Source organism: Bombina bombina, chromosome 2 (genome assembly GCF_027579735.1).
Source record: "Bombina bombina isolate aBomBom1 chromosome 2, aBomBom1.pri, whole genome shotgun sequence".
NCBI lineage: Eukaryota > Metazoa > Chordata > Amphibia > Anura > Bombinatoridae > Bombina > Bombina bombina.
The window spans coordinates 1,416,019,565-1,416,046,747 of record NC_069500.1 but is presented as its reverse complement, the minus strand read 5'-3'; the positions used below and the strand labels follow the sequence as shown (position 1 = coordinate 1,416,046,747).

The 27,183-nt window shown below is 39.8% G+C and overlaps 1 protein-coding gene across 1 annotated transcript in view; it reads right to left on the bottom strand.

Annotated features, from left to right (window-relative positions):
- Positions 1-27,183, bottom strand: part of ALMS1 (ALMS1 centrosome and basal body associated protein) — a 230,543-nt gene that overhangs the window by 150,392 nt on the left and 52,968 nt on the right. Inside the window, exon 3 of the mRNA XM_053704364.1 lies at positions 4,383-4,566. Coding sequence (XP_053560339.1) covers positions 4,383-4,566 — 184 coding nt within the window. The remainder of the gene's footprint in view (positions 1-4,382; positions 4,567-27,183) is intronic.

Sequence of the window (27,183 nt, the reverse complement as noted above, 5' to 3'; positions counted from 1 at the left end):
CTGGGGTAGGTAAACTTTTGATCAGGGTCATTTGGGTAGTTTCTGTTGTCATTATGATTAAAAAAAGGGTAAACACAGTTGATTGATAATAAAATGGCTTCAGCCAAACACTAACCATGAGTGAAAGAAAAGTTTTTGTGTTATCATTCAAATTCTCTGAAATGGCCAAGAAATCATAAATTCTGCCAGGGTATGTAAACTTATGAGCACAACTGTATTTCTATCCGAAACCACTTTAGGAAGAAAACCCCACTTAGTACGAAGAACCGCCTTATCAGCATGAAAGATAAGACAAATCACACTGCAAAGCCAAGAGTTCCGATATTCTCCGAGCAGAAGAGATAGCAATAAGAAACAAAAACCTTCCAAGATAACAACTTAATATCTATGGAATAAATTGGCTCAAACGGAGCCTGCTGCAAAACTTTAAGAACAAGGTTAAAGCTCCAAGGAGGAGCAACAGACTTAAACACAGGCCTGATTCTGATCAGGGCCTGACAAAAAGATTGAACATCTGGCAAATCCGCCAGACGCTTGTGCAACAAAAAGATAATGCAGAAATCTGACATTCAGAGAACTGACGGTCAATCCCTTCTCCAGACCTTCCTGGAGAAAAGACAAAATCCTAGGAATCCTGACCCTACTCCAAGAATAGCCCTTGGATTCACACCAATAAAAGATATTTACGCCATACCTTATAGGAAATCTTTCTAGTAACAGGCTTGCGAGACTGAATCATGGTCTCAATGACCGACTCAGAAAAACCACGCTTAGACAGAACTAAGAGTTCAATCTCCAAGCAGTCAGCTTCAGAGAAGTGAGATTTGGATGAAGGAATGGACCCTGAGTTAGAAGGTCCTTTCTCAGAGGCAACCTCCAAGGTGGAAGAGATGACATCTTCACTAGGTTTGCATACCAGATCCTGTGAGGCCACGCAGGAGCTATTAGAATAACCGATGCTCTCCTGTTTGATACATGCAATGACTTGTGGAAAAAGAATAAACAGAGGAAACCGATATGCCAGACTGAAATCCCAAGGAACCGCCAGAGCATTTATCAGGGCGGTCTGCGGATCTCTTGACCTTGAACCGTACCTTGGAAGCTTGGCGTTCCGCCAAGACGCCATCAGATCCAACTCTGACACCCCCCATTTGAGGGTTAACCTGGAGAACACCTCCGGATGGAGAGCCCACTCCCCAGGATAAAATGTCTTTCTGCTTAGGAAGTCTGCTTCCCAGTTGTCTACCCCTGAATGTGGATGGCAGATAGATGGCAATTGTGAGCTTCCGCCCACAGAACAATACGAGAAACCTCCATCATGTCTTGATTGTTGATTGATGTAAGCCACTGAGGAGACACTGTCCGACCGCGACGCCTTGTCTGAATCAATTGTAGTAGAGACTCCTTTGGAGGAGATCCAAGATAGGATTAAGGCTCTCGAACTAGCCAACTTCTTCATTTCTGATGCTAACATGCAAGTTATTAGACTGGGAGCCAAGATGTCTGGCTTCACTGTCCTAGCCCGCATGGCGTTATGGCTAAAATCTTGGTCAGCAGATGTTACCTCTAAGTCCAAGCTTTTGGTGCTTCCTTACAAGAGGTTGAAAGGAATCGTAGGGCACTGCATGTGACACCATTGAGGCTTGGGACATTAGAGGTGAAAGCTGTGGAATTGCCTGAACAGCATCATCCTGAGAGACATTTAGGCTCATTTGAAATAAAAATCTTGTCTTTACATTTTAGGGTTTTATTTAGACCTGAGGTACAGAATTGCAAAGGCACTACATTCTGCTTCTCAAGGCAGAGCAGACAATTGTCCATATGAACAGAGTGCTGTCCACAACTATTTCCATTAAAAATTACCTGTACTGTCACTTTTAAACTCAAATACTGCTAAGGCCAATAAAAATGCTACTAAAATTCACTAGCTTTTTTAACAATAAGCACCACTACACCTCCGTATTAAACTGAGGTGATTACATGCCCCTCCGTAGTTGAAACCCAAACGTTAAGAGCCCAACGGAAGCTGCTGTGTCGCAGCTCAATCTGACACCACTCCGGCAGTCTCAGAAGTGGTCACATGATCTACTGAGCGAAAACTGCGCCATCAAGAAAAGAGCGTGCTCAAGCCGAAAGTAAAGTAAGAACTGACTTTGTCAGTGAATTTTGCTAGACACTGACAATTGGATAAGATAAAAAGCAAACAACATACCATTCTTTGATTGCTTTCACAATAATAAGTAAAAATTAACTGTGTGTTCTCTAGAAGATATTTCTGTCAGATCACTGCTCGTTACACTAGCGTTTGAGATAAATAAACTCTAACAGCTAAAAAAGAATAAAACCCATGAGCCACAAGTTAACCCCTTTCCACAATAAAGGTGATTAACCCTGAAATCTCTGAAGTCACACACCAGTGCCTGCACACTGCCTAAAAGTAATCCTCTCCTAAGGATTAAGTCCCAAAATATACTGCAGAGGGCTTTTCTTCTTAACCCCATTTAGTGCCAGTCTCCCAACCTAGAAGATAAACAGCACTTACCTACAATTCCAGCTGTCCGGCAGGTAGACAGCTCACACGGTATGAAAGGACTCCACTCCTTACAGAGACCTGTGAAAAAAGAAAGAACAGAGTAAACCTACTCTGGCTTTCTTTACTAGGACAACAAATATGTTAGGACAACGCAGCAAGGCCCACCTCACAAGTTCCTAACTGCTTTAAAGCCACCACTACCCTACTGAAGAGATTAACGTGGAGTACGGCTAGACCCAAAAAAACTTCACCTCCTCCATTGACAAAGGCAAAGAGAATGACTGGGGATTGTGGGTAGGGGAGTGATACTTAACAGCTTTGGTGTGGGGCTCTTTGCCTCCTCCTGCTGGCCAGGAGTGATATTCCCACTAGTAATTGATGACGTTGTGGACTCTCCATATCTTAGGAAAGAAAGTAAGTTAAAGCGCATCTTTACTACAACTGATGAATTGAACTTCATCTATGTCACTAACAATCCAGATCTGTTTTTATAACAGGGAGAATTTACCATCACTTTAAACAGCTTTTACTTTTTCATGCTCTTTCATAATGAACAACGAACCTGTAGGCACAGCACTGAGAGGTTACAATGTAAGGACAATATAGACTAAATAAACCTGCACTGAAAAATGCTAAAGGTGCTGGTACTAGTGTCCAACACTGCATTTATAGGGAGTAACAGCAGATAGGCACCAGGTTGTGTCTGTGTGAAAGGCTACTGAACTCATACATAGAAATAAATAGGAATAATTGCACACATTAAAGCAGCACAGTTACACTTTGTTCAGGACAATTTCAGCACTAAACAAGCTGTTACATTGCAACATAAACAATAATATGATCAGAGTTCTCCACAAAAATATTTGCTAGCCAGGTGGCATTATAAAGTAGTTGGGCAGGAGGCAACCTAATACTTTGCAATATTATAAAATTTTCTGTTATTTATAAAGGTTACTCAAAGTGATGGGAAATACGAGCATTTAACAAACGCAAGGATTTTCCATCGCTAAAAAATAACGTTGAGTTTAAGTAATCAACTATATTAAATAAAAATAAAAAAGTACTGATACTTACCCTGATTGTGTCGCTGCAACTAGCTAAAGTCATCGCCTATGGCCGCCCACGGCACAGCGTTCTTCTACCAATGAGGTGACATTTTCACCTGTAAACCAATAGCCAGGCTAGCATACACAACCCTGATGACAGGCAAGGCTATTGGTTTAGAGGTGCAAACGTCACCTCATTGAAGGAGAGCGTTGTGCTGTGGGAGGCCGGAGCTGCTGAGATTAGCGAGGTGTAGCGGCACAGTCAGGGTGAGTTTAGCAACCTTTTTGTTTATAATTGAATGCTCAGATTTACCATCACGTTAAGCTATCTAAAGCAGAAATTGATTCAGTAATTTAATATACATTGATTTTATGATCACTTCTGCAACAACATTAGACACATTTAATATCAGCTCATTTCAGCTTAATAATGGCTTCTTTTTTTGCCAGTTGGTGAGTAGAATCAGCCAGGAGGTGGGTCCATTAAATAGGTGCTGGGGAGAACACACTGATGAGGTTTGTTCCATTTCAATATCAAAACAAGAAAAACACAACCTTCAGGGAACTAATAATTATATGAGGTTTGTCATCCAGCACCTCAGTCTGTTTCACCTGGCTATAACTCCATCTGTTACAATCATAGTAAATTTGTGCTTTAGACAAATATCTGAGGTTTGTGGAACTTTACAAAGCAACGTAGGCAGACTAGAGGGGTCAGCGGATTATTTTCATTCAAAATCCAGCAGTGTCTAAATCTAACACAATTTGTTTAGTAAAACACGACAAATAACCAATTCTCTTACCAAGATTTAATGAGAAAGACTTTATTTCAGAAGCCCCCTTTCCACGGTCTGGTTCTAAATGTATTGTTCCTTCTTCAATGGTTGGGAACTCTGTTTGCTCAGCAAATGTCCCAATCTCACTAAATGTGGGTAACAAGTTACTGTCATCCTCCTCTGTTGGAAGTTGGTACCAGGATTCCATACTCTGTAATTATATGAAAAAACAATCTAAAATTTGCAAAATCCTTGTAGCATTTAAACTCAAAATGTAAATATCCCATAAAATACCTCATCATGCATGGTTAATGCATTGTACTTGTATTATTTACCATCCTTGGATGAAGTGTACCAAGCAAGACTGAGAACAGTGAGCCTGCAGATACTAACACCCCCCACAAAAAAAATAAAAAAAAAATAAAATCCACTCTAGAACCAACCTGACACGTACTGAGCACCCATCTGTAACACACCATTTATTTTTGTGTGTGTATATATTTATATATATATATGTGAGACAATATATGTGTGTGCGTATATATATATATATATATATATATATATATAAATACAGCCTAGCGCCTAAACATGTTAGCACTATCCTTGTTGTGATGCTCTTTTGTTTTGACATTTGGTACCTTCACATGCGTTTTTAAAACATTTTAAAATAAATTTTAGACTTTTATTTGAAACTACATCTGGACCTCCTCTGTTTTTTTGCACGAATTGTACCTATTTCTAGGACCCCCAGAGGCAGTTCGTATTTGTCGCTCGCCAGCCCCAGTTAGCTTTGACAGCTGAGAGCCAGTGCATTGAGACTGGAGGACACCTACAGCTGATTGGAACTATTGGAGCCGAATCTGTCTCCTGATTGGATGAACAGATCACGTGGACACAATACGTGAAATTCACACAGACGCGGCAACTCCAAACAGGATCAGAGAAGAGTTTTGTTGCCGGTAAGACGCAATAAGAGTGTCTCCTACTTTTTTCATCGATGAAAGTCACGTCAGGACCTGTAAGTGGGTGACGTCACATAGTGACAGTTTTGTTGTGTATATACACACTACACTTTATACCCGTACCAGTAGGGTCCTTTATCTGCATTACACTGCATTGGGACTTTGGAATATACGAACACTCTCTATCTCTGATTACAGTTTGTTTGGCAAAGAGACTGTGCATTCATATAAAAAAATGTGTTCACAATAATTGACTCTGCAAATAGGCTCTCTGGGCATTAGCTACTGGGGCATATAAAGATTTTATGACAGTCTGGATTATACATCTTATTGGACTCAGACATCCATCTCTTTTTCATTATATATAAATTTATATAAAAGCATGTGTGTATATGTACATGTGTGTGAGAATATGAATGTGTGAGTATATGTAATGAATGTATGTATTATAATTTATTTGTATAGCACCGCCAAATTCCGTAGCGCTGGATGTATGTATATGTGAGAATGTGAATGTGTGAGTATATATAGAAATCCTCGGAAGAAGGAGCTTAAACTAGCGATAACCTTCGAAACGCGTAAGGTTACACTTGGGCTAACATTAGAAGCCCCTGAATTCTGTCGGACTTTTATACTCTCAGATTTATTGCCACCCGATGTGTTTGGAATTGTAACCGGCCGGTACATCCATTACTTTGGGTCACAGATTTTTGCCATAAGTTCATTTACAATTAGGAGAAACAGATACACCATTTTAAATCTGTGGAAACCATTTGGTTATATGTTTTATCGTTACCTCACTATCATTGGGGTCCTCTATTGTAAGTGTTAATTTGGCTAACACAGTTTATTTGTACTTATTAATAAACAATATCACACTATGTTTTGCCATTTTCTCTTCCTTTTATGACATTGAGTATACGGTTGGGGTGAATATCAGCTTAAAGAGCCCTGCAGGAAAGAGTCTTTGCCTTCTTTTGGGAACTCCAGCCTCCTTTTGGGAACCATACCCTTGCTCCAAATTGGGTGGACTTCAACCTGATGATCTAGAGGTGGAATTCGTTATATGAAGCAGACTCGCCAGATGCAGTGATATTACCCTGTGAACTGCATTCGTTTTACGCCCTACACTTACCTCATATGATTGAGGGTGTGTCTTGTAAGTAGGAAATTCAAGCTTTATTGGATAAACATTTTTATGATTTCTACAAAGTAACATACAGACTTTTTACAGCGAATACAAAGACTAATACGTTTCAATTTATTCAGGACTTTCAGACCTAATACCTCAGATATTATTTGTATTTTTTACAATCATTTCTTTGAGAATTTTTTTTCCCTTAAATCTCTCACTTATATGGTAATCACCATGCATTGCAAAACTATTTTATCTATTGGTTTTGGTAATCATTTTCGCTAATACTTTTTGAGTGGGCACACTAACAAGCGCAGTATTCCTTCTAGTACCCCTTCTTACACTAATATATATATATATATATATATATATATATATATATATATATATATATATATATATATATATATATATATATATATATATATATATATAGGGAGTGCAGAATTATTAGGCAAATTAGTATTTTGACCACATCATCCTCTTTATGCATGTTGTCTTACTCCAAGCTGTATAGGCTCGAAAGCCTACTACCAATTAAGCATATTAGGTAATGTGCATCTCTGTAATGAGAAGGGGTGTGGTCTAATGACATCAACACCCTAAATCAGGTGTACATAATTATTAGGCAACTTCCTTTCCTTTGGCAAAATGGGTCAAAAGAAGGACTTGACAGGCTCAGAAAAGTCAAAAATAGTGAGATATCTTGCAGAGGGATGCAGCACTCTTAAAATTGCAAAGCTTCTGAAGCGTGATCATCGAACAATCAAGCGTTTCATTCAAAATAGTCAACAGGGTCGCAAGAAGCGTGTGGAAAAACCAAGGTGCAAAATAAGTGCCCATGAACTGAGAAAAGTCAAGCGTGCAGCTGCCAAGATGCCACTTGCCACCAGTTTGGCCATATTTCAGAGCTGCAACATCACTGGAGTGCCCAAAAGCACAAGGTGTGCAATACTCAGAGACATGGCCAAGGTAAGAAAGGCTGAAAGACGACCACCACTGAACAAGACACACAAGCTGAAACGTCAAGACTGGGCCAAGAAATATCTCAAGACTGATTTTTCTAAGGTTTTATGGACTGATGAAATGAGAGTAAGTCTTGATGGGCCAGATGGATGGGCCCGTGGCTGGATTGGTAAAGGGCAGAGAGCTCCAGTCCGACTCAAACGCCAACAAGGTGGAGGTGGATTACTGGTTTGGGCTGGTATCATCAAAGATGAGCCTGTGGGGCCTTTTCGGGTTGAGGATGGAGTCAAGCTCAACTCCCAGTCCTTCTGCCAGTTTCTGGAAGACACCTTCTTCAAGCAGTGGTACAGGAAGAAGTCTGCATCCTTCAAGAAAAACATGATTTTCATGCAGGACAATGCTCCATCACACGCGTCCAACTACTCCACAGCGTGGCTGGCAAGAAAGGGTATAAAAGAAGAAAATCTAATGACATGGCCTCCTTGTTCACCTGATCTGAACCCCATTGAGAACCTGTGGTCCATCATCAAATGTGAGATTTACAAGGAGGGAAAACAGTACACCTCTCTGAACAGTGTCTGGGAGGCTGTGGTTGCTGCTGCACGCAATGTTGATGGTGAACAGATCAAAACACTGACAGAATCCATGGATGGCAGGCTTTTGAGTGTCCTTGCAAAGAAAGGTGGCTATATTGGTCACTGATTTGTTTTTGTTTTGTTTTTGAATGTCAGAAATGTTTATTTGTGAATGTTGAGATGTTATATTGGTTTCACTGGTAAAAATAAATAATTGAAATGGGTATATATTTGTTTTTTGTTAAGTTGCCTAATAATTATGCACAGTAATAGTCACCTGCACACACAGATATCCCCCTAAAATAGCTATAACTAAAAACAAACTAAAAACTACTTCCAAAACTATTCAGCTTTGATATTAATGAGTTTTTTGGGTTCATTGAGAACATGGTTGTTGTTCAATAATAAAATTAATCCTCAAAAATACAACTTGCCTAATAATTCTGCACTCCCTGTATATATATATGTATATATATAAATAAATATATATGAGTGTGTGTATGTATCCGTGTGTATTTTGTATATGTATGTGTGCATGCGTGCGTGTCAAGGGCGGACTGGGTCGGAGGGCAATTGCCACCCAGGCTGCACTAAATCATGTTAAAAATGGCTGCTGCGCTTTTGTATTGTTTTAATAGTGGCTAGTAGGGGGTGCAGCTGTACATAGAAGTGGAGCAGCCTTTCTCTCTCTATGGCACTGACAGGCCATGTGTTGAGGGTAGTATTGCCACCTTTTGCCCAGAAAATTCCCGGACACTTTTTAAATGGGTGTGGAGAGGGTGTGCCTTAGGGTGTGGCTTCTTGCGGCATCAAATTCAATATGAAATAAAATTTATATATACCTATACTATATATATATATATATATATATATATATATATATATATATATATATTATAAATAAATATATATATAAATAATTTCCTTACTAAGAAACAATACACCTGAGCCCTGAATTTACAGCATGGACTGGTACATATGTGGCTGACATATCCGCTCTTGGTACAGGGGGACTTCAGGCTCTCTTTGTCCCCCAGGCACTGCCAGTTGCTGTTGCTCAGCTCACCACTTCCCTCGGGGGCCAGCCCAGGGCACTTACCAATTCCTCAAAAGCATCCATAATGGTCACATGGGTAGACAGTAGAGACTGAGTCTGCCCAAACAAAAGAGCACAGGTCTAACTTAGCACCACAAACGTGTTTCCGGTCGACTCCTCAACCCTCTTCCCCCCTCCTACACACTCCTCCGTCTCTCTTTCAGACTCCACCCCCTGTTTTAGTAATCCTGGACTAAGAGCTCCCTTGTTTTTTTTTTTATGTGTGCGCACTGCTGCTGCGCCAGGGGAGCTCATAGCCCGGGGCATTTGAGGGTAGTTCCAGGACACACAGTGTCAGACCGGGACTGTCCCGGTGATCCCGGGGTGGGTGGCAACCCTAGCTGAGGGGGGAAGGGCTTAGGGCAGATGTTCCCAAGTCAAACAGCCAGAGTGCAGTCTCAATGAATGGAGGGAAAGTCTGCTTGCATCAGTGTGAGCTGCTAGAAGCATGTGTGGTCACCTCTGCTAACTGATATAACTGAGATTCACCTGGGCAGCTTCCACCCAACAACTAAACAGTAATTACATAAATGTGCTCTCAGCAAGTGTGAGGGGTTTCTTTAGGGCTCCAGTTAAATCCTCATGTATAATACAGCTAATATTGTGCAGTGAGATCCTCATGTATAATACAGCTAATATTGTGCAGTGAGATCCTCATGTATAATACAGCTAATACTGTGCAGTGAGATCCTCATGTATAATACAGCTAATACTGTGCAGTGAGATCCTCATGTATAATACAGCTAATACTGTGCAGTGAGATCCTCATGTATAATACAGCTAATACTGTGCAGTGAGATCCTCATGTATAATACAGCTAATACAGTGCAGTGAGATCCTCATGTATAATACAGCTAATACTGTGCAGTGAGATCCTCATGTATAATACAGCTAATAGTGTGCAGTGAGATCCTCATGTATAATACAGCTAATAGTGTGCAGTGAGATCCTCATGTATAATACAGCTAATAGTGTGCAGTGAGATCCTCATGTATAATACAGCTAATAGTGTGCAGTGAGATTCTTATGTATAATACAGCTAATAGTGTGCAGTGAGATCCTCATGTATAATACAGCTAATAGTGTGCAGTGAGATCCTCATGTATAATACAGCTAATACTGTGCAGTGAGATCCTCATGTATAATACAGCTAATACTGTGCAGTGAGATCCTCATGTAGAATACAGCTAATAGTGTGCAGTGAGATCCTCATGTAGAATACAGCTAATAGTGTGCAGTGAGATCCTCATGTATAATACAGCTAATAGTGTGCAGTGAGATCCTCGTGTATAATACAGCTAATAGTGTGCAGTGAGATCCTCGTGTAGAATACAGCTAATAGTGTGCAGTGAGATCCTCATGTATAATACAGCTAATAGTGTGCAGTGAGACCCTCATGTATAATACAGCTAATACTGTGCAGTGAGACCCTCATGTATAATACAGCTAATACTGTGCAGTGAGATCCTCATGTATAATACAGCTAATACTGTGCAGTGAGATCCTCATGTATAATACAGCTAATAGTGTGCAGTGAGACCCTTATGTAGAATACAGCTAATACTCTGCAGTGAGACCCTCATGTATAATACAGCTAATACTGTGCAGTGAGATCCTCATGTATAATACAGCTAATACTGTGCAGTGAGATCCTCGTGTAGAATATAGCTAATACTGTGCAATGAGATCCTCATGTATAATACAGCTAATACTGTGCAGTGAGATCCTTATGTATAATACAGCTAATACTGTGCAGTGAGATCCTCATGTATAATACAGCTAATAGTGTGCAGTGAGATCCTCATGTATAATACAGCTAATAGTGTGCAGTGAGATCCTTGTGTATAATACCGCTAATACTGTGCAGTGAGATCCTCGTGTAGAATATAGCTAATACTGTGCAGTGAGATCCTTATGTATAATACAGCTAATACTGTGCAGTGAGATCCTCATGTATAATACAGGTAATAGTGTGCAGTGAGATCCTTATGTAGAATACAGCTAATAGTGTGCAGTGAGATCCTCATGTATAATACAGGTAATAGTGTGCAGTGAGATCCTTATGTAGAATACAGCTAATAGTGTGCAGTGAGATCCTCATGTATAATACAGCTAATACTGTGCAGTGAGATCCTCGTGTAGAATATAGCTAATACTGTGCAGTAAGATCCTCATGTATAATACAGCTAATACTGTGCAGTGAGATCCTCGTGTAGAATATAGCTAATACTGTGCAGTGAGATCCTCATGTATAATACAGCTAATAGTGTGCAGTGAGACCCTCATGTATAATACAGCTAATACTGTGCAGTGAGATCCTCGTGTAGAATATAGCTAATACTGTGCAGTGAGATCCTCATGTATAATACAGCTAATACTCTGCAGTGAGATCCTCATGTATAATACAGCTAATACTGTGCAGTGAGATCCTCATGTAGAATACAGCTAATAGTGTGCAGTGAGATCCTCATGTATAATACAGCTAATAGTGTGCAGTGAAATCCTCATGTATAATACAGCTAATATTGTGCAGTGAGATTCTCATGTATAATACAGCTAATATTGTGCAGTGAGATCCTCATGTATAATACAGCTAATATTGTGCAGTGAGATTCTCATGTATAATACAGCTAAGAGTGTGCAGTGAGATCCTCATGTATAATACAGCTAATACTGTGCAGTGAGATCCTCATGTAGAATACAGCTAATAGTGTGCAGTGAGTCCCTCATGTATAATACAGCTAATAATGTGCAGTGAGAATCATGTATAATACAGCTAATAGTGTGCAGTGAGATCATCATGTAGAATACAGCTAATAGTGTGCAGTGAGATCCTCATGTAGAATACAGCTAATAGTGTGCAGTGAGATTCGTATGTATAATACAGCTAATAGTGTGCAGTGAGATTCTCATGTATAATACAGCTAATAATGTGCAGTGAGAATCATGTATAATACAGCTAATAGTGTGCAGTGAGATCCTCATGTAGAATACAGCTAATAGTGTGCAGTGAGATCCTCATGTAGAATACAGCTAATAGTGTGCAGTGAGATTCGTATGTAGAATACAGCTAATAGTGTGCAATGAGATCCTCATGTATAATACAGCTAATACTGTGCAGTGAGATCCTCATGTATAATACAGCTAATACTGTGCAGTGAGATCCTCGTGTAGAATATAGCTAATACTGTGCAATGAGATCCTCATGTATAATACAGCTAATACTGTGCAGTGAGATCCTTATGTATAATACAGCTAATACTGTGCAGTGAGATCCTCATGTATAATACAGCTAATAGTGTGCAGTGAGATCCTCATGTATAATACAGCTAATAGTGTGCAGTGAGATCCTTGTGTATAATACAGCTAATACTGTGCAGTGAGATCCTCGTGTAGAATATAGCTAATACTGTGCAGTGAGATCCTTATGTATAATACAGCTAATACTGTGCAGTGAGATCCTCATGTATAATACAGCTAATACTGTGCAGTGAGATCCTCGTGTAGAATATAGCTAATACTGTGCAGTGAGATCCTCATGTATAATACAGCTAATAGTGTGCAGTGAGACCCTCATGTATAATACAGCTAATACTGTGCAGTGAGATCCTCGTGTAGAATATAGCTAATACTGTGCAGTGAGATCCTCATGTATAATACAGCTAATACTCTGCAGTGAGATCCTCATGTATAATACAGCTAATACTGTGCAGTGAGATCCTCATGTAGAATACAGCTAATAGTGTGCAGTGAGATCCTCATGTATAATACAGCTAATAGTGTGCAGTGAGATCCTCATGTATAATACAGCTAATATTGTGCAGTGAGATTCTCATGTATAATACAGCTAATATTGTGCAGTGAGATCCTCATGTATAATACAGCTAATATTGTGCAGTGAGATTCTCATGTATAATACAGCTAAGAGTGTGCAGTGAGATCCTCATGTATAATACAGCTAATACTGTGCAGTGAGATCCTCATGTAGAATACAGCTAATAGTGTGCAGTGAGATCCTCATGTAGAATACAGCTAATAGTGTGCAGTGAGATCCTCATGTAGAATACAGCTAATAGTGTGCAGTGAGTCCCTCATGTATAATACAGCTAATAATGTGCAGTGAGAATCATGTATAATACAGCTAATAGTGTGCAGTGAGATCCTCATGTAGAATACAGCTAATAGTGTGCAGTGAGATCCTCATGTAGAATACAGCTAATAGTGTGCAGTGAGATTCGTATGTATAATACAGCTAATAGTGTGCAGTGAGATTCTCATGTATAATACAGCTAATACTGTGCAGTGAGATCCTCATGTAGAATACAGCTAATACTGTGCAGTGAAATCCTTATGTAGAATACAGCTAATAGTGTGCAATGAGATCCTCATGTATAATACAGCTAATACTGTGCAGTGAGATCCTCATGTAGAATACAGCTAATACTGTGCAGTGAAATCCTTATGTAGAATACAGCTAATAGTGTGCAGAGAGATCCTCATGTATAATACAGCCAATAGTGTGCAGTGAGATCCTCATGTAGAATACAGCCAATACTGTGCAGTGAGATCCTCATGTAGAATACAGCTAATAGTGTGCAGTGAGATCCTCATGTAGAATACAGCTAATAGTGTGCAGTGAGATACTCATGTAGAATACAGCTAATACTGTGCAGTGAGATACTCATGTAGAATACAGCTAATACTATGCAGTGAGATCCTCATGTAGAATATAGCTAATACTGTGCAGTGAGATCCTCATGTAGAATACAGCTAATAGTGTGCAGTGAGATTCTTATGTATAATACAGCTAATAGTGTGCAGTGAGATCCTCATGTAGAATACAGCTAATAGTGTGCAGTGAGATCCTCATGTATAATACAGCTAATAGTGTGCAGTGAGATCCTCATGTATAATACAGCTAATAGTGTGCAGTGAGATCCTCATGTAGAATACAGCTAATAGTGTGCAGTGAGATCCTCATGTATAATACAGCTAATAGTGTGCAGTGAGATCCTCATGTAGAATACAGCTAATAGTGTGCAGTGAGATCCTCATGTAGAATACAGCTAATACTGTGCAGTGAGATCCTCATGTAGAATACAGCTAATAGTGTGCAGTGAGATCCTCATGTATAATACAGCTAATAGTGTGCAGTGAGATCCTCATGTAGAATACAGCTAATAGTGTGCAGTGAGATCCTCATGTAGAATACAGCTAATACTGTGCAGTGAGATCCTCATGTAGAATACAGCTAATAGTGTGCAGTGAGATCCTCATGTAGAATACAGCTAATACTGTGCAGTGAGATCCTCATGTAGAATACAGCTAATACTGTGCAGATTTTCTTTAAGCTGAAGCCTTGGGATAAACCATTTCAGTTTATGTTGAATAAATATCTGCATCTCCAACATAGGAAAATAATAAAACGGCTTTTTACCATTCACAGCAGCAGTATTTGTCAACTATGCATTTTTTTTAAACTGTAGATAACAGTCCCAAGAAAATGAAGCAACATTGATTATAAAAGTACTTTGGAAAGTTGTTAAAATGTCTGCTCTATCTGAATTGTGAAAGAAAAAAACGTGTGTTTCATGTCCCTTTCAGTGTATTAAGATTAAATTAAAGGACACTTGTTTACTATATATAAATTAAAAAAAATATTAGAAAGTCTTATTTTCCCTTGGTAGAGTCTACCTTGACATGGTGGCATCCTTGATATTTTCTTTGGCCAAAGTATGAATATAGGGGGCGAGGGGGGCCTGGACACTGCTTTAGTAAGGGGCCCCAAAATTTCTAGTGGCGGTCCTGTGTATTACCCAGCACTATGGCGCCAACCTCGGGGTGGCATTGCTGGCGTGGGATGCAGTGAGTACTTTATATGTACATTCATATACTATATTATTTACGGTTTATTAGGGTAGAATTCATGTGGGGCTCCTCTTTGTGTCTCATTGGCATCCGGTGATTTTAGCGTTCAAGGTGTTAATACGAGAGATCAGTAATTTAAATATGAAAGCAACATGGCTTGAGGTGTACATGAGGGCTGCACACACACCATGCAGCATGAACAATAATAGGTATTGTGTGATCACTCTAACTGTAGGCTTATTTAGTTTAGAAGATATTTTAGATGTTTTTTTATTTAGTTGTTAATCCAGTGTGTACAGACCTTCAATTCTACCAGCCTACATGGTCACCATATTTTTAAAGAGGCAATAAATGTGCTAAAAAAAACTTGTTAAAAAAAATCAGTGGTTTAAAACCATAGCGGAAAAGCTGCTCAAAAGCTTTCGTTTAGCCCTTGGGAAAAATCCCCTGGCTTGCACATTCCTCCAGCCCACATTTTTTTAAGGAATGTAAACACTTACAACATTTTAAATAATGTCTAGTAAAACACCTTTACAATAAACTTTCATCATTTTGCACTTTTCTGCAATTAGACTTTGAAAACAAAGTTTTATTCTAATTCCAAGAATTGGAAGTGAACATGCACTATCTGTTCCCAGTTGGATTCAGTAAAGGTTATTCCTGCTGGCTGTGGTTCCTGCTGGCTATAGGTCCTGCTGTGGCCTATGGTGGGTTCTGCTTGCTATGGGTCCAGCTGTGGTCTGTGGTGGGTCCTTCTGGCTGTGGCCTGCTGTGGGCCCTGTGGCTGTGAGCGTATACAGTGGTGCAATGGGCCACTTGACTGGATTTGCCCCCCAGGTCTAAGGCTGCCAGCCCTCCCCTGGTGTGTGTGTGTGTGTAATTCAAAGCAGTCATATCTTGCAGCATAATTTCCTGTTGTAGATGGAACATTAGGAACATACATTTAAAGGGACGTAAAAGTGCAAAAAGAACATGTTCTGATGTGTGCATATATGTATTTAAGTCCTGGGGCTCAATGATCTAAAGCTCTCCACTCTGACAAAAGTATCTAAGAAGTCTTAATTGGGACTGGGAGGTCCCTCAAAGAATTTAGAAAGGCAAATGTTAGCTTGAGAGCTGTTATCTAGCTATGCTAAGTTGCGTATGTGGGAGAGACATATTGGGGTACGACAAACCCTGTATCCAGGAAACCACTGACTAAAATATAATGCTCTAAAAAGATTTTGCAAAATTTCTCTTCATACCTGGGAGCTTTAAATCATCAGGACCCAGAAGAGTAGTTAAATACATAGTTAAAAGAGCAGCAATGCACTACTAGCCGCCTTACAAATCTGATCATAGAGGTCTCATTTTTGAAGGTCCAAAAGGAAACCACTGCTCTTGTAGAATGAGCTGTAATCCTCTGAGGATTACCCGCTGACTCATATGCTAAACAGATGATACTCCTCAACCAAAAAGATAAGGAAGTTGAAGAGGCCCTCTGACCCCTACGCTTCCCAGAATAGATAAACAGAAAAGAAGTTTGTCTAAATTCCTTCGTAGCCTGAAGATAGAACTTCAAGGCACGAACCACATCCAGATTATGCAGTAAACGTTCCTTTGATGAAGAAGGATTAGGACATAAGGAAGGAACCACAATTTCTTGATTGATGTTGCGATTTGACACAACCTTAGGAAGAAATCCTAACTTGGTTCGTAGAACAGCCTTATTAGCATGGAACACCAGATAAGGAGGATTTCTTCCTAAGGTTGTGTGAAATCGCAACATCAATCAAGAAATTGATTGCAAAGCAGCAATCTCAGAGACTCTGCGTGCAGTAGCAATAGTTCGTAGAAAAAGAACCTTCCAAGACAACAAATTAATGTCAACCTCATGCATAGGCTCAAACGGAGCTTGTTGCAAAACTTTAAGAACAAAATTTAAACTCCAAGGAGGAGCATTAGATCTAAACACCGGCCTGATCTTAGTCAGAACCTTAACAAAAGACTGTACATCCGGAAGCTCAGCCAGCCTCTTGTGCAGTAAAACAGACCGAAATTTGTCCCTTCAAGGAACTAGCTGAGAGGCCCTTCTCCAGTCCAACCTGGAGAAAAGAAGGAATCCTGCCAACCTTTATTTGTGCCAGGACAAATCATACTCTTCACACCAAAATAAGTAGGTCCTCCACACCTTATGAAAGATGCGACGAGTAACCGGTTTACGAGCTTGAATGAGAGTATCGATAACACTCTCAGAAAACCCTCTCTTGGCCAAGCATTCAATAACCACGCAGTCAGCCTCAGAGAATCTAGATTTTGATGAATTAAGGGGCCTTGTTCCAACAGATCCCTGTGACAAGGTAACCTCCAAGGAGAAGATTATGACATCCCCACTAGATCCGTGAACCATATCCTTTGCGGCCACAATGGACCAATCGGCATAACTGACGCCTGCTCCTGAAAGATTCGAGCCACCACTCAAGGAAGGAGTGGTAAAGGCAGGAAAACATAATTTATGTAAGAACTTACCTGATAAATTCATTTCTTTCATATAAGCAAGAGTCCATGAGCTAGTGACGTATGGGATATACATTCCTACCAGGAGGGGCAAAGTTTCCCAAACCTCAAAATGCCTATAAATACACCCCTCACCACACCCACAATTCAGTTTAACGAATAGCCAAGAAGTGGGGTGATAAAAAAGTGTGAAAGCATATAAAATAAGGAATTGGAATAATTGTGCTTTATACAAAAATCATAACCACCCCAAAAAAAGGGCGGGCCTCATGGACTCTTGCTAATATGAAAGAAATGAATTTATCAGGTAAGTTCTTACATAAATTATGTTTTCTTTCATGTAATTAGCAAGAGTCCATGAGCTAGTGACGTATGGGATAATGATTACCCAAGATGTGGATCTTTCCACGCAAGAGTCACTAGAGAGGGAGGGATAAAATAAAGACAGCCAATTCCTGCTGAAAATAATCCACACCCAAAATAAAGTTTAATGAAAAACATAAGCAGAAGATTCAAACTGAAACCGCTGCCTGAAGTACTTTTCTACCAAAAACTGCTTCAGAAGAAGAAAATACATCAAAATGGTAGAATTTAGTAAAAGTATGCAAAGAGGACCAAGTTGCTGCTTTGCAAATCTGATCAATCGAAGCTTCATTCCTAAACGCCCAGGAAGTAGAAACTGACCTAGTAGAATGAGCTGTAATCCTTTGAGGCGGAGTTTTACCCGACTCAACATAGGCAAGATGAATTAAAGATTTCAACCAAGATGCCAAAGAAATGGCAGAAGCTTTCTGGCCTTTTCTAGAACCGGAAAAGATAACAAATAAACTAGAAGTCTTTCGGAAAGACTTAGTAGCTTCAACATAATATTTCAAAGCTCTAACAACATCCAAAGAATGCAACGATTTCTCCTTAGAATTCTTAGGATTAGGACATAATGAAGGAACCACAATTTCTCTACTAATGTTGTTGGAATTCACAACTTTAGGTAAAAATTCAAAAGAAGTTCGCAACACTGCCTTATCCTGATTAAAAATCAGAAAAGGAGACTCACAAGAAAGAGCAGATAATTCAGAAACTCTTCTGGCAGAAGAGATTGCCAAAAGGAACAAAACTTTCCAAGAAAGTAATTTAATGTCCAATGAATGCATAGGTTCAAACGGAGGAGCTTGAAGAGCCCCCAGAACCAAATTCAAACTCCAAGGAGGAGAAATTGACTTAATGACAGGTTTTATACGAACCAAAGCTTGTACAAAACAATGAATATCAGGAAGATTAGCAATCTTTCTGTGAAAAAGAACAGAAAGAGCAGAGATTTGTCCTTTCAAAGAACTTGCGGATAAACCTTTATCTAAACCATCCTGAAGAAACTGTAAAATTCTCGGAATTCTAAAAGAATGCCAAGAGAAATGATGAGAAAGACACCAAGAAATATAAGTCTTCCAGACTCTATAATATATCTCTCTGGATACAGATTTACGAGCCTGTAACATAGTATTAATCACAGAGTCAGAGAAACCTCTTTGACCAAGAATCAAGCGTTCAATCTCCATACCTTTAAATTTAAGGATTTGAGATCCTGATGGAAAAAAGGACCTTGCGACAGAAGGTCTGGTCGTAGCGGAAGAGTCCACGGATGGCAAAAGGCCATCCGGACAAGATCCGCATACCAAAACCTGTGAGGCCATGCCGGAGCTACCAGCAGAACAAACGAGCATTCCTTCAGAATCTTGGAGATTACTCTTGGAAGAAGAACTAGAGGCGGAAAGATATAAGCAGGATGATACTTCCAAGGAAGTGATAATGCATCCACTGCTTCCGCCTGAGGATCCCGGGATCTGGACAGATACCTGGGAAGTTTCTTGTTTAGATGAGACGCCATCAGATCTATTTCTGGAAGCTCCCACATTTGAACAATCTGAAGAAATACCTCTGGGTGAAGAGACCATTCGCCCGGATGCAACGTTTGGCGACTGAGATAATCCGCTTCCCAATTGTCTATACCTGGGATATGAACCGCAGAGATTAGACAGGAGCTGGATTCCGCCCAAACCAGAATTCGAGATACTTCTTTCATAGCCAGAGGACTGTGAGTCCCTCCTTGATGATTGATGTATGCCACAGTAGTGACATTGTCTGTCTGAAAACAAATGAACGATTCTCTCTTCAGAAGAGGCCAAGACTGAAGAGCTCTGAAAATTGCACGGAGTTCCAAAATATTGATCGGTAATCTCACCTCCTGAGATTCCCAAACTCCTTGTGCCGTCAGAGATCCCCACACAGCTCCCCAACCTGTGAGACTTGCATCTGTTGAAATTACAGTCCAGGTCGGAAGCACAAAAGAAGCCCCCTGAATTAAACGATGGTGATCTGTCCACCACGTTAGAGAGTGTCGTACAATCGGTTTTAAAGATATTAATTGAGATATCTTTGTGTAATCCTTGCACCATTGATTCAGCATACAGAGCTGAAGAGGTCGCATGTGAAAACGAGCAAAGGGGATCGCGTCCGATGCAGCAGTCATAAGACCTAGAATTTCCATGCATAAGGCTACCGAAGGGAATGATTGTGACTGAAGGTTTCGACAAGCTGAAATCAATTTTAGACGTCTCTTGTCTGTTAAAGACAGAGTCATGGACACTGAATCTATCTGGAAACCCAGAAAGGTTACCCTTGTCTGAGGAATCAATGAACTTTTTGGTAAATTGATCCTCCAACCATGATCTTGAAGAAACAACACATGTCGATTCGTATGAGATTCTGCTAAATGTAAAGACTGAGCAAGTACCAAGATATCGTCCAAATAAGGAAATACCACAATACCCTGTTCTCTGATTACAGACAGAAGGGCACCGAGAACCTTTGTAAAAATTCTTGGAGCTGTAGCTAGGCCAAACGGCAGAGCCACAAGCTGGTAATGCTTGTCCAGAAAAGAGAATCTCAGAAACTGATAATGATCTGGATGAATCGGAATATGCAGATATGCATCCTGTAAATCTATTGTGGACATATAATGCCCTTGCTGAAAAAAAAAAAGATAGTCCTTACAGTTACCATTTTGAACGTTGGTATCCTTACATAACGATTCAATATTTTTAGATCCAGAACTGGTCTGAAGGAATTCTCCTTCTTTGGTACAATGAAGAGATTTGAATAAAACCCCATCCCCTGTTCCAGAACTGGAACTGGCATAATTACTCCAGCCAACTCTAGATCTGAAACACAATTCAGAAATGCTTGAGCTTTCACTGGATTTACTGGGACACGGGAAAGAAAAAATCTCTTTGCAGGAGGTCTCATCTTGAAACCAATTCTGTACCCTTCTGAAACAATGTTCTGAATCCAAAGATTATGAACAGAATTGATCCAAATTTCTTTGAAAAAACGTAACCTGCCCCCTACCAGCTGAGCTGGAATGAGGGCCGCACCTTCATGTGGACTTAGAAGCAGGCTTTGCCTTTCTAGAAGGCTTGGATTTATTCCAGACTGGAGATGGTTTCCAAACTGAAACTGCTCCTGAGGATGAAGGATCAGGCTTTTGTTCTTTGTTGAAACGAAAGGAACGAAAACGATTATTAGACCTGTTTTTACCCTTAGATTTTTTATCCTGTGGTAAAAAAGTTCCTTTCCCACCAGTAACAGTTGAGATAATAGAATCCAACTGAGAACCAAATAATTTGTTACCCTGGAAAGAAATGGAAAGTAGAGTTGATTTAGAAGCCATATCAGCATTCCAAGTTTTAAGCCATAAAGCTCTTCTAGCTAAAATAGCTAGAGACATAAACCTGACATCAACTCTGATAATATCAAAAATGGCATCACAGATAAAATTATTAGCATGCTGAAGAAGAAGAATAATATTATGAGAATCATGATCTGTTACTTGTTGCGCTAAAGTCTCCAACCAAAAAGTTGAAGCTGCAGCAACATCAGCCAATGATATAGCAGGTCTAAGAAGATTACCTGAACACAGATAAGCTTTTCTTAGAAAGGATTCAGTTTTCCTATCTAAAGGATCCTTAAACGAAGTACCATCTGACGTAGGAATAGTAGTACGTTTAGCAAGGGTAGAAATAGCCCCATCAACTTTAGGGATTTTGTCCCAAAATTCTAATCTGTCAGACGGCACAGGATATAATTGCTTAAAACGTTTAGAAGGAGTAAATGAATTACCCAATTTATCCCATTCTCTGGAAATTACTTCAGAAATAGCATTAGGAACAGGAAAAACTTCTGGAATAACCACAGGAGATTTAAATACCTTATGTAAACGTTTAGAATTAGTATCAAGAGGACCAGAATCCTCTATTTCTAAAGCAATTAGTACTTCTTTAAGTAAAGAACGAATAAATTCCATTTTAAATAAATATGAAGATTTATCAGCATCAATCTCTGAGACAGAATCCTCTGAACCAGAAGAGTCATCAGAATCAGAATGATGATGTTCATTTAAAAATTCATCTGTAGAGAGAGAAGTTTTAAAAGATTTTTTATGTTTACTAGAAGGAGAAATAACAGACATAGCCTTCTTGATGGATTCAGAAACAAAATCTCTTATGTTATCAGGAACATTCTGCACCTTAGATGTTGAAGGAACTGCAACAGGCAATGGTACATTACTAAAGGAAATATTATCTGCTTTAACAAGTTTGTCATGACAATTAATACAAACAACAGCCGGAGGAATAGCTACCAAAAGTTTACAGCAGATACACTTAGCTTTGGTAGTTCCAGCACTAGACAGCGATTTTCCTGAAGTATCTTCTGACTCAGATGCAACGTGAGACATCTTGCAATATGTAAGAGAAAAAACAACATATAAAGCAAAATTGATCAAATTCCTTAAATGACAGTTTCAGGAATGGGAAAAATGCCAATAAAGAAGCTTCTAGTAACCAGAAGCAAAGAAAAAATGAAACTGAAATAATGTGGAGACGCCCACATTATTTGGCGCCTAAATGCTTTTTGGCGCCAAAAATGACGCCACATCCGGAACGCCGACATTTTTGGTGCAAAAGGACGTCAAAAATGACGCAACTTCCGGCGACACGTATGACGCCGGAAACAGAAAAGATTTTTTGCGCCAAAAAAGTCCGCGCCAAGAATGACGCAATAAAATGAAGCATTTTCAGCCCCCGCGAGCCTAACGGCCCACAGGGAAAAAAGAGTCAAATTTTAAGGTAAGAAAAAGATTGATTCAAATGCATTATCCCAAATATGAAACTGACTGTCTGAAAATAAGGAATGTTGAACATCCTGAGTCAAGGCAAATAAATGTTTGAATACATATATTTAGAACTTTATAAATAAAGTGCCCAACCATAGCTTAGAGTGTCACAGAAAATAAGATTTACTTACCCCAGGACACTCATCTACATGTTTGTAGAAAACCAAACCAGTACTGAAACGAAAATCAGCAGAGGTAATGGTATATAAATAAGAGTATATCGTCGATCTGAAAAGGGAGGTAAGAGATGAATCTCTACGACCGATAACAGAGAACCTATGAAATAGACCCCGTAGAAGGAGATCACTGCATTCAAATAGGCAATACTCTCCTCACATCCCTCTGACATTCACTGCACGCTGAGAGGAAAACCGGGCTCCAACTTGCTGCGGAGCGCATATCAACGTAGAATCTAGCACAAACTTACTTCACCACCTCCATAGGAGGCAAAGTTTGTAAAACTGAATTGTGGGTGTGGTGAGGGGTGTATTTATAGGCATTTTGAGGTTTGGGAAACTTTGCCCCTCCTGGTAGGAATGTATATCCCATACGTCACTAGCTCATGGACTCTTGCTAATTGCATGAAAGAAAGAGAAAATTGGATTGAACCTCCAAGGCACCGCTAACACATCTATTAGCTCCGCCTGACGACCCCTGGACCTAGACCCATATCTGGGTAGCTAGGTATTGAGACGGGACCCCATGAGATCTATCTCCGGCATTCCTCACCTGTCAGAATGTGGATTGCTGACAGCGAACAGTTGCTGGTCTCCGCCCACTCCAGAATCCGAGATACTTCCCTCAATGCCAAGAAGCTTTTCGTTTCCCCTGATGGTTGATGTAAGCCACCGAGGATATATTGTCTGATTGGAATCAGATCAATTGGGACGAACCCAGTAGGGGCCAAACCTTCAGAGCATTGAATATTGCCCGAACGTCTAGAATGTTAAACGGGAGGGAGCTCTCCTCCTGTCCTCCTGCATCCGCAGGCCCTGCGTCTACTTGGCGCCCCAAACAGCTCCCCATACTGACAGACTTGCGTCCGTAGTCACAGTCACCCATGATGGACTTAAAAAGGATGTCCCTCGGGACAGGTGATCCGGACAGAGCCACCAAGAAAGCGATTGTCCAGAGAAATCTGTTGAGACAGATCCAAATGATCGCCGTTCCACTGCCTCAGCATGCACAGTTGCAACGGCCTGAGGTGGAACCTAGCAAAGAGAACGATGTCCATGCTGGACACCATGAGACCAATCACCTCCATACACTGAGCCACAGATGGCCTTAAAGGGACACTGTACCCATTTTTTTTCTTTTGTTATTCAGATAGAGCATGACATTTTAAGCAACTTTCTAATTTACTCCTATTATCAAATTTTCTTCATTCTTTTGGTATCTTTATTTGAACTGCAAGAATGTAAGTTTAGATGCCGGCCCATTTTTGGTGAACAACCTGGGTTGTCCTTGCTGATTGGTGGATAAATTCATCCACCAATAAAAAAGTGCTGTCCAGAGTACTAAAACAAACAAAAAACTTAGATGCCTTTATTTTCAAATAAAGATAGCAAGAGAACAAAGAAAAATTGCTAATAGGAGTAAATTAAAAAGTTGCTTAAAATTGCATGCTCTAGATGCTCTTGGAGAGTTCCGGAGGAGGAGCTCAGCACAGATGGCTGAGTGATTGTTCTCCAGCTCTAAGCACCTGGTGATGTTTTCCATGCACCAAGCCCTGAGGTGAAGGGCTGCTACCTGGCCAGCAAAATACACACGCTGCCGGAACTTACAGCAGAATCCAGCCTGCTGTCTGAGACCCCCTGGCTTGGAGGGGATTGCAAACCTACTAAATGTGCCTCACAATATTGGAAGGAATAAAAGAGGTATAGCGGCTTTTGTCAACCCCTCTTTGACTTTGTACCATTACTACAAAAGGCAAAGCCTACAAAAACAAGAGTGCGGTAAAGTATACCACCAGCTTACAACAAGTGGCTATAATAGCTCAACTGATTTTTTTCTGAGCTTACCCTACCGCAAACCACATAAAGATAAAACTGTGTTAAATTATATCTTTGGATAATAACAAGTAGCTATTTCTCTCTCCTGATACCGTTTGGGCACTCACCCTCCCTCCTGGTGAAAAGGCCGGCGACCCCTTGAACGATGCACCTGTGAGCTATCGATACATACCTGACTGCACTAAAGCGAACCCGAAGGAGGAATCGAAGGAATTGAAAGGATATCCTCCTCCCTCACAGGTGCTGCGAGGGAGAAGGCGACTACAGGAGAGCGCTGCTCTAGTGTATGGTGAGGAGTCTGAGCGCTGTGGCATTAGCCGGAACCCCCGGCGAGAGGGACAGTGAATGGTCTTTTGCTCTCTTCTCCCCTTCACTCCGCTAGATTGGTTCCAGGACCCGACACGAAAGCTGTCAATAGACCCGCTCCCCCCCCACGATGTTGCGCGGCAGGAGGTGGGCTAAGGAAAGGCTACGCTTTAGTGCTCTGTAAGCTGCACGTTGCTATCTCCCTTTTATTGGAAGGTAAGAGAGGGGCTCACAACCCAGAGGCTAACTGCAAGAAGGGACACAATTGAAAATACCGGTGATGGGAAGGGTGAGTACATAGTACAATTAAGAAAAAGTTGTGTATAGCCTTGGAAAGGGGAAGATAAGAAGCCTAAAAAGAACGAAACAATTTAGACTACGATTATAGGTGGCTTGGACTTTTCTTTATTTTTGTTCCTATTATCTTTTTTCTCCCTTCGTATAAGCCAGGGAGTGAAGAGAGAAAACGGAACTAGCAAATTAAGAAGGGAAGAGAACTTATATCACTGGGAAAATACCTTTAAGACAAGGAAACAGCTCCCTTCGAATATTAAGAAAAATAGCCACCAGGACCCTCCTTAAGAATTTCAACTAGCCTTAAGATACAAGGAGAAAAGCAGAAATTAAGGAAAACTTAAAGACTTAAAACAAAAGAACATAAAAACATTACAAATTTACAAATCTAATTGTGTGAGAAGGACTTGCCTTATACTAACAACATAATAGGCTCCTTAGAAAAATTGTTGATGAAAAGCATAGTTGAATATGTTTTCTTCCTCTTCTCTTTTTTCTTTCTTTTTTTTCCTTCTTTTTTTTTTTCTTTTTTAATGGTTCTAGTGTATGCTAGTGGTATAAGCACTGTCGATAATTAACTATTCCTCTAATACTTGTATATTAAACTTCTTGGGATATAATGGCTCAGACTTGAGAAAACACTAAGGATAGTGGGTAAGAAGAATTAAATTCATGCCCTTCTTATGCTGGGTCTTTTCTCAAAACTGTGATTTAAGGCAATAGCTGAATGCAATTCTCCTGTCTTCTTTTTATGCTTTTTCATGGTTTACTGAATACAAAGATCACAAGTACTGCCGATTAACACAATATTATGCTATATACCATCTTAGATCTGTTCTAGTAGCTAGCCTTCTGAATCATATTCCTGATAATGATCCAGGGATAAAGAAAAATAACTGGTCCTATATAGGGTGAGTGGGTAAAAGTATAGCAACTCAGAAAAGCAGGAAGCCCTAAAATACTAAGGTTATAAGAAAAACACTTATTCAAAACTTATTTATTCCTCTCCCACACTCTGAGTAAAAACTGCCAAAGCTTGGCACTATACCCCTAAAATAATTCACAATTTTTTTATTTATTTTTTTGGGGTTAAATCCCATCGTATCACTTATAACACACACTAACTAAATTAAAAAAAAAGGGGAAAACTTTTTTTTTGGGGGGGGTTAATCCCCATCGTATCACTTATAACACACACTAACTAAATAAAAAAAAAAGGGAAAAACTTTTTTTTTTCCTCTCACTTGTTTAGTCACTAAAAATTCTCTTTTTAACCCCTTAATGACCGGACCATTTTTCAATTTTCTTACCCTTAATGACAATGGCTATTTTTACATTTCTGCTGTGTTTGTGTTTAGCTGTAATTTTCCTCTTACTCATTTACTGTACCCACACATATTATATACCGTTTTTCTCGCCATTAAATGCACTCTCTTAGACAACTGACGTACCAGGTACGTCCATTGTCATTAACTGTTAGTTAATGCATGACGTACCTGGTACGTCAGTTGTCATTAAGGGGTTAAAGGGACACTGAACCCAAAAATTTTCTTTCGTGATTTAGATAGAGCATGAAATTTTAAGCAACTTTCTAATTTACTCCTATTATCAAATGTTCTTTATTCTCTTGGTATCTTTATTTGAAATGCAAGAATGTAAGTTTAGATGCCGGCCCATTTTTGGTGAACAACCTGGGTTGTCCTTGCTGATTGGTGGATAAATTCATCCACCAATAAAAAAGAGCTATCCATAGTTCTGAACCAAGAAAAAAAGCTTAGATGCCTTTTTTCCCAATAAAGATAGCAAGAGAACGAAGAAAAATTGATAATAGGAGTAAATTAGAAAGTTTCTTAAAATTACATGCTCTATCTGAATCACGAAAGAAAAA